The sequence below is a fragment of the Myotis brandtii genome, unplaced genomic scaffold (assembly GCF_000412655.1).
Source record: "Myotis brandtii unplaced genomic scaffold, ASM41265v1 scaffold45, whole genome shotgun sequence".
Lineage (NCBI taxonomy): Eukaryota > Metazoa > Chordata > Mammalia > Chiroptera > Vespertilionidae > Myotis > Myotis brandtii.
The window spans coordinates 6,732,603-6,741,945 of NW_005367209.1; the positions used below are offsets into that span (position 1 = coordinate 6,732,603).

The 9,343-nt window shown below is 40.5% G+C and overlaps 1 protein-coding gene across 2 annotated transcripts in view; it reads left to right on the forward strand.

Moving 5' to 3' along the window:
• Window positions 1–9,343, forward strand: part of LOC102251932 (chromosome unknown open reading frame, human C20orf194) — a 129,830-nt gene that overhangs the window by 72,373 nt on the left and 48,114 nt on the right. For both annotated transcript variants that reach the window (XM_005874696.2, XM_005874694.2), the window contains exons 18-20: window positions 924–994; window positions 2,048–2,098; window positions 2,723–2,810. In XM_005874696.2, coding sequence (XP_005874758.1) covers window positions 924–994; window positions 2,048–2,098; window positions 2,723–2,810 — 210 coding nt within the window. The remainder of the gene's footprint in view (window positions 1–923; window positions 995–2,047; window positions 2,099–2,722; window positions 2,811–9,343) is intronic.

A 9,343-nucleotide genomic window follows, 5' to 3' on the forward strand; every position in this document is an offset into this window, starting at 1 on the left:
CCACAACCATCAGATCTCACAGAACTGGACAGTGCTATTCATCAGGCATGGTGTCAGATTCCTCGCATCACCTTTCAACATCTCCTGGAGTCAATGCCAAGAAGAATCGCTGCAGTATTGAAGGCAAAAGGTGGCCCAACAAAGAACTGATAGGGTGGTCATAATAATCTTGCCACTCAGTGTGTGTGTGTGTGTGTGTGTGTGTGTGTGTGTCCCACGTTCAAAGGCTGTTAAATCATGTTGTTTACCCATATCTTCAGAAAAAAAAATCACTTCTGTCGTGGTAAACAACCTGCTTCCCTATTTATAATGGTCTGGCCCTCTAGCAACTTAAGCGCGAAATTATAGCTAATTTGCCTACAAACGTCAGGTGGTCATAATAATCTGGCCACTCAGTGTATGTATATGTATGTGTGTGTGTATATATATATATATATAACATATATATTATCCTCACATATACATATATATGAATATACATATATATGAATATATACAGTCTTACTAGTAGTCAAGAAAAAGCAGTTTGAAACAATAATTAGATTCCTTTTTTTACCCATTATGTTGACAAAGAATTCTAGAAAATTATAATATCTAGGGCTGGTAGGATGAGCCTGATAATGTTTTTTTGATTTTTAATATGTGCACACCTGTACTACCTTGATAAAAATTAAAAGTATAGATAAAAAGGACTAATTCCCAGAATTCTTCATTTAAATGTGTCTCTCTATTTGTTGTAAAAACTAACAGAGTTAATCACATGGGGGAACTTTTCATTAGTCCCCCCGCCCCCTGATGAGGAAATTTTCATTTCCTGATGGCATCAAACTCATCCTGAGAAGGGGAAAGGTGTAGCTGTCTGGGGACTGCAAGGTGGGCTCAGGTGGTAGGCAGTAACCTGCATGTCTGTGGTCTTCCTACAGATGGCACTGTTAACACAGAAACCAGCTCCATAGTCCTGACAGCCGCCATACCTAGATTCTGCTCCTGGCTGGTTAGTATCATTCATCAGGTGAAATGGACGTAAATGGGGAGAAATCGGGGAGAGCATTTGAGGAAGAGCCTTTTCCTTGGGTCTTGTCAGATCCTGAACTAGCTGCTTTCAGGAATGGAAGCTTTTTATCTCAGCTTTCTCTTTATACAAACAAATCTAGTTTCTTTAACTCTCATAATCTTGGAAAAGTTCTAAAAGGAAGGAACTAAGTTATGTGGGTCCCTATTAAATTTGGAGAAAGAAGAAATTAATACCCCCATTTTACAGATAAGGAGACTGAGGCTTAGAAATTGACCAACCTGTCCAGGGTCACACAAATAGTGAAGAGTGGTTTATGTGGCTCCCTTCTGTGGTTAGAATGTTTGCCACTGAATTTGTACAGCAGTTTCTCTCTTATGTGTGAAAAGGTCCCATTTTCATCAGTGGGACTTGCTCTAAAATATTAGTGCCTTGGAATACAGAAAGCAGTGAGTCTGGTAATGACCTAAATGAGTACCCATTTTAGAAGCTCTTTATATCCTGTTACTATAATTCTGACGTGGATGGAGAAGAGCAAGAGTTAATCTAAACATGAACATGTTTAAATGCAAACACTCAAAATATTTTAATATGTTCTCTTTCCTTCATCCCCAATAATAGTTGTTTTTCTCTGAAGTGAAGTGTAAGTGGAGACTAACATATCCTCTCCACATATCATAGGCTCATTTAGCTGAACCTCAGGTCCCAGTGAGAGAACCCATCATAACCTTGGGCTCTGAGCTTTGATGACCAGCAGCCAACTCTGCCAGTGGTCAGGACCTGCCCGATAAGCTTACTGCCCGATAAGCTTAGTTCTGGTGTGGGATTTGCCACTTTCTGGTTGCCTGCAAGCTCATCTATCCATACCTATAGTTTTCACATTAGTAAAGTGGAGAGACTGGATTAGTGGAGGGACTGCCCACTCAGTCTCCTGGAAATATTCCAACCCATGGGTGTGATGGGGGGTGAGGGACACCTAGCAGAGTTTTTTCCTTTGAAGTAGTATTTTAAAATCTATATTCCTTTTGGGCACAGGTAGAAGATAATGAAGTAAAATTGTCTGAGAAAACCCAGCAAGCAGTGAAAGTAAGTAGTCTTATTCTTAATATTAACACCGTATCAAAATAAAATGTAAACAAATATATGAAGATAATTTAAAATGTCTCATTTTAAGGCTAATCTAAAGGATCTGTACCTCTTTGTCTCAATTCCTGTTTGCATTCTTCCCAGCAGAGTTCTAGAAATAACCATTTTATGGGGGTACACAATTAGAAGGATTCTTTCTGTCATTTAGACTTTGCAGTGTTTTTTTGTGTGTGTTTTTTTGTTTTGGTTTTTAATCTTCCAGTACTATTAAAAGCAGATCTCAGATTGACATATAGAGCTGAAAGGTCAAACCTTTCGGCCAGGAAGAGCTGACTTTGATAGATATAAATCTATTTGAATATAAACAGGCATTGCAAACTTTGGTGCCTAGACTCAGAGAGGACCTTACATTCTTTTTATCAGCACAAGTAAAAGGATTCCAGTAACATGACAAAGATCTGGGCAAAGTCAAAGATGGTGGAATAAGTTGGGTATATCTGAAACTGACTCAGCAACTTTTGTAGACAAACTTGGGTAAGAGTTTTGATTCTATGAATCTTTATGCTATGACTCACCTGTTCTTTGTGTTTGTTTGTTTGTTTGTTTGTTTGTTTGTTTTTAAAGGGAGATGAGTGTTTCCTGGGAACTTTTCTAACAGGAGGAGAAGGAGCATATCTTTATTCCAGCAATGCACAGTCTTGGCCTGAGGAAGGTGAGCTATGTCTTGGTCCCTCTTTTGCAGGTATTGGCATGGATGTTGTGATCCATAATACATCTGATATTTGAAAAGACTTAATGGTGTAGAAGTGTTTTCTTACAGCTTTTCTCCTTTGACCCATCCATTTTTCATATGAAGAAACTTGTGCTAGGAAGGGCTGGACCCAGAACTGTACCTGGTCCTCTTGTTGCTAGCTAAGGGTTGCTCTCAGAATGGGCTAGAGTAGCAACATGTTCAGAAATAGAATCTGTAGACCTAAACAAACTCTGGATGAGTTTTCTATGTGTAACAAATTACCACAAATTTAATAGCTTAAAACAGCACACATTTATTATCTCACAGTTACATAGGTCAGGAGTCCAGGTGAACTTGGCTAGATTCATGTTTGGGGTCTCATAAGGCCAAAGTCAAAGCATCAGCCAGACTAGGCTCTTATCTGGAGGTGCTGGGGAAGAACCTGCATCCAAGCTCATCCAGATTACTGGCAGAATCCAGTTTCTTAGGGTTGTAGGATTGAGGTCCCATTTTATTGTTGGCTGTAAGCCAGGACCACTCTTAGTTCCTCCTCCCCATGCTCCTTGCCCTGTGATTTCTTCATCTCAGCAACAGAGAACCTCCCTTGCATTGCTGAATTTCTCTCAAACTTCCATCTCTCTGAATTCCTCTTCTGTTACCAGTCAGAGAAAACTCTGCTTATAAAGGGCTCTTGTGATTAGAGGAGGCCCACTCAGATCATCATTCTTTTACCCTTAAATTTCTTCCTTATCACAGTCTTCCCTCTGGCTCTACACTTCATGCCTCTTCCACATGAAAAATACATTCACTCCTGCCTAAGGCCTTGTCCCATTTTGGTACAGTTCAAAGTCCTAAATTTCACCAACTCAAAAATCTAAAATCTCTTCATCAAGATTATCTAAATCAGGCAACCGTGCGTACAAACAGCCAAGCCTTACGCAGCAACCCCAGACGCCACAACTGCGTTAGCTGCCGCCAAGCCCAATGCATCAACCCCATGTGCCGCAACCAAGCGTGAGCAACCAAGCCCTATACCGGGTGCCTCACACAGCAACCCCAGGCACCACGACCATGCATGAATTGCCGCCAAGCCCAATGCATCAACCCCGGGCCTGGTGACCATGCAACCCACTGCCGATCCTGCCACTGCAGTCACAGGCCCAGTGCAACTCAATGCCTAGATCCTTCGGTGAGAGCAAATATGGGGAGACAAAGAAACAACCCCCCGCCCCCGCCCTAACCGGTTTGGCTCAGTGGATAGAGCGTCAGCCTGCGGACTCAAGGGTCCAGGTTCAATTCGGTCAAGGGCATGTACCTTGGTTGCGGGCACATCCCCAGTAGGGAGTGTGCAGGAGGCAGCTGATCTATGTTTCTCTCTCATCGATGTTTCTAACTCTATCCCTCTCCCTTCCTCTCTGTAAAAAATCAATAAAATATATTTAAAAAATAAAATAAAAAGAAACAACCCCCAAAGGAAAAGAAAGGAGGAATCAACAGAAAAGGAACTAAATGAAACAGAGGCATACAATTTGTCAGAAAAAGAATTCAGAATAAGGATCATACAGTTCATAAACCGGATGGATGAGAAAATCAACAACTTATGTAAGAATCATGAGGAAATAAAGAGTGATATACCATGTGTACCGGTTAATAATGCAGATTTTGTAATCAAAGAAAACACAATAACATCAAAGTATTGTCCATCGCTAGCTACACATTTCCCCCATCTTTCAGGTAATTCGTAGATACCATCCCAATAGAACTTTTCTTGTTTTGAGACAAACCATTCAGAGACCCAATTTTCCACTTCTTTGTGTGTTTTGAAGTGCTGCTCAGATAGTGCATGTGCCATTGATTGGAACAAGTGGTAATCTGAAGGAGCAAGGTCTGGTGAATACAGCGGGTGGGTTAATACTTCCCAAGCAAGATCTTTTAACATGTCTTTGACTGGTTTTGAAGTGTGTGATGGTGTGTCATCATGAAGCAAAATTACTTTGCCGTGTCTTCTGGCACATTCTGGTTGTTTCACAATCAAAGCGTGGTTCAAATTGATTATTTGTTATTGGTAGCAATCAGTATTAATGGTTTCATCTGGTTTTAGAAGCTCATAATACACCACACCTTCCTGATCCCACCAAACGCAGAGCATTGTCTTCTTTCCGAAGCGATTTGGCCTTGCAGTCGATATTGATGGTTGACCTGGATCAACCCATGATTTTGTGCGTTTGTGATTCTCAAAATCCACTTTTCATCACCAGTCACAATTCGATGCAAAAAAGACTTTCTTTCACCCTAGCCAGTTTGGCTCAGTGGATAGAGCATCAGCCTGCGGACTGAAGGGTCCCAGATTTGATTCTGGTCAAGGGCACGTGCCCAAATTGCAGGCTCGATCCCCAGTAGGGGCCATGCAGGAGGCAGCCAACCAATGATTCTCTCTCATCATTGATGTTTATTTTATTTTTTTAAATCATCATTGATGTTTCTATCTCTCCCTCTCCCTTCCTCTCTGAAATTAATAAAAATATTTTTTAAAAGACTTTCTTTCATGCCATTGAAGCAACATTTTACTGATGATTTTTCAGTTTTCCATTTGTCTTTCATTCAGTTTATGTGGCACCCATTTTCCTTTCTTTAAAATCTTTCCCATTGCTTGTAAATGATCGGAAATTGCTTGCTGAGCAACGTTTAATCTTTCTGCAAGTTGTTTTTGAGTTTGACACGCATCTTCATCCAATAATGCTTATAATTGTTGGTCTTCACACTTTTTCGGTTGACCTGGATGTTCTTTGTCTTTCACACTGAAATCATCACTTTTAAAGTGTTTAAACTAACGTTCACAAGTATCTTGAGATGGAGCATGTTCACCATAAGCTTCCCAAAGTATTCAGCAGCACTTTTCTTCAAAATAAAGTAATGAATTAAAACTTCCCACAAATGCTCTTTTTTTGGCACAAAATTGGACATTTTTAAGTGTAAAAATATCTATGATGTTAACACCTTCAGAAAAGTTGACATAGGAAGTTTTGAAGCTTGTTGTCAATACAACAACATAGCATACATATCAAATCGCATATATATCAACATATGTGTAACTTCATCTATTGAAAAAAATCCACATTATTAACTGATACACCTAGTAGATACAATAAAAAACACTATGGAAGGTTTCAACAGTATATTAGAAGAAGCAGAGGACCGAATTAGTGAATTAGAAGACAGGGCAGCAAAATACATCCAATCTGAACTGCAATTGGAGAAAAAAATTAAAAGGCAGGAGGAGAGCCTAAGGGAACTTTGGGACAACATGAAACAAAGCAACATACATATGATAGGGGTGCCAAAACGACAAGAAGAACAAGGGTTAGAAAACCTACTTGAAGAAATGTCAGAAAACTTCCCTGATTTGAGGAAGAAGAAAGTCACACAAGCACAGAGAGTCCCAAACAAGATGAATCCAAAAAGACCTACACCAAGACACATCATAATTACAATGGCAAATGTTAATGACAAAGAGAGAATCTTAAAGGCTGCAATAAAGAGAGAGTTGCCTACAAGGGATCTCCCATTAGATTATCAAATGATTTATCAACAGAAACACATCAGGCTAGAAAGGAATGGAAGAAAGTATAGAGCGTGATGCAGGGCAGGGGACTGAGTCTAAGAATACTCTATCCAGCAAGGCTATCATTCAAAATTGAAGGGGAAAAAGAATTAAAAAAAAAAAAGAGTATCAAAATCAGGGACAGATGAGGCTCTGGACTGTAATCCATTGAGTACCACTCCTGAACATAATTCCTCTCCATCTGTGGACTTGTGAAATTAGAGACAAGTTACCTGTCCCAGCCCTCCCAACACACTAGATGGGATTGGCATATGATAACAGTTACAGACATTCTGGTTCAGAAAGGGGGGAATTTGAAGATAAAAAGGAGTCACCAGCCCAAGTCAGTTTTGAAATCCTGCTGGACAAACTCCAGTTCCTGGATTAGTTTTCAAGGCCTGGAAATAGTCCCCCGGGAATTTTAACTCTGTCCTCTGGGCCCTTGGTTCCACCCTCCTAAACTCTTAGTTTTGCCCTCTGGGCTAGTGGCTACACCTCTGTCATCCTTCTTCTCTCTCTCTCTCTCTCTCTCTCTCTCTCTCTCTCTCTCTCTCTGTCATCCTTCCTTTTTCATGAAGATGACACTTTGTAACTGAGTATTTTTATGAGTCTGGTTCTTACCAGTACAATTTTGGGGATCTAACTACCTCATTTCATACTCTTTCTATCTTTATGGCAGTGTTTCTGCTTATATAAAATTCTCAAAAACCTTGTTGATCTTGCATGGATTTCATGGGGATTCATGCTCCTTTTTGGTTTCCTCAAAATAACATTTTTTAATGAGTTCTGCTCTTTCCCTGTTAGATACAGCCATTTTGGGGAGAAAGAGTTGTGACTTACTCTACAAATTTCTCAACTTCCACTAAGCAAATCCTCTTTCTGGGTAATTTGTTCTTGAAAATAATTCTGTCTGGTGGCAGATTCCTCTCCCTGTCCTCAGATCAGTGGTTCGGCTCCTGCTCCTCCATTAACATAGAAGACAAAGCACAGGGAGTTCTGGTGCTCCACAAAACGCCGGGGTGATAAGGAATAGCATGTGTTACTGTGCCTGTGCTGCAATCCCTGCATTTCTGCTCCATCCTGCAGCAGAAGACTCCAGAGTCCAGGACATTTGTTGAGGGCAGGGAGCGTGTGACAGTGCTGCCAGCCTTGGGCAAGATAGCAGTGTCATAAAGGCAGGTTGTGGTCACAACACAGAGGTGTTTGTGCTTTCTCATAGTTGAGCCAATGATAATATTTGGCAAGGATATTTGCTAAATTAGTTTGTACCTTCTTAGCAAAGGGCCTTGTATAAAAATAATCTTACATTGTATTGAGTTATCCAGCAAGATTCGGTGTATCCTGAGGTCTCTACACAAGAATAAAGGGCACAGCCAGGGGTTTCTGGAGCCTTGTTAGGCACACTCTTTTGAGAGCTTAGATTTTTTCATAACTTTCTTAGTTCCTGAGGGAAATGTAGTTTAAATTCGGAGATACTTTCATGAGGAGGAAAATTCAGTAGGAGCAGAGAATTTAAACAGGAGTCTCCTCTGGCTGTGTGTTAATGTTTCACCATTTTGGGATTCAGGTCAATGTTGTGAGGCTTGAAGTTTATACCAGTTGGGGCTCTTTAAGGAAAAATAACAAAATGGTTAGGGGCTCTTCTCAGGGCCTTGGAAGGGGGCTTGAGCAGGTGAGGAGTCCTGAAACTTAGGTGTCATTAGTATCTTGGCAAATCTGCCTCTGTTTGAGACTATGATGAGTTTGAAAATTATCTGTTTCCATTTTCTGAAGGCACTTACGAGGCTGTTCAGCATGTACTACTGTGATTGCTCTTTATATCCTTAGTTTGAAGGTGAAAACTTGTCTAAAGTCAGGTAGTCTGGGTCTAAATCCCTTCTCTTGATGCTTCCTGCTCTGGAACCTTTTCCCTTCCCTGGTTAGTGACTTCTGCTATCACGAGACGTCTTGTTATTCAGCTTTCTGTTCTTTCAAGTCCTTCACGTGCCCTTCTCATCCCCACCCTGCTGACCTTGGTCAGGCAGGCTGCCCAGTATCTAATCCTCAGGAGCCCTCTTTGGAGGTTTACAACATATGCCTATATCCCTAAACAATGTCTTGTTTTTCAGTGTAATACAAATAGAATCATACTGTGTGTGTTCTGGAACTTGCTTCTTTTCCTCAATATTCTGTTCCTAAAATTTGTTCAGATTGTGTATGTAGCCATATAGTTCATTCACTCTCATGGCTCCATAGGATTTTTTTTTTGTATGAAAATGTACTATTTATCCTTTTGACTCTTGATGGGCATTTGGGGTTTTTATAGGGTTTTGCTCTTGGAGACAGCACTGTCATGAGCATTTTTGTACATGTTTCCTGGTGTACATGGCACCAGAAGGTGCCTTACAACCTATCTTTCTTGCTGTATTGTTAAAGAACAAAATTCAACTGAGTAAGTGTAAAGATCTACTTGGTTTTATTAAACAATTCATGAATTGGATAGCATTCCATCTAGCAACTAGAAGGGTGCTCTGATGAATTGTATAAAATAAAAGGTTTTCATAGGCAGAAAGAGGATGAGACTAAAAGTTAAAAAGAGTGGATTATTTTAAGGGGACACCTTCCCTTAGCAGGAGGTCTTATCAAGCAGATTACCTCACTAGTGTTGATCGGAAATTCCAGACTGGTTTAAAATTCCACTCTTGGGCCAAACCGGTTTGGCTCAGTGGATAGAGCATCGGCCTGCGGACTCAGGGGTCCCAGGTTCGATTCCAGTCAAGGGGCATGTACCTTGGTTGCTGGCACATCCCCACTGGGGGGCGTGCAGGAGGCAGCTGATCGATCTTTCTCATCGATGTTTCTAACTATCTATCCCTCTCCCTTCTTCTCTGTAAAAAATCAATAAAATATATTTTAAAAAAAAGAAGAGGAG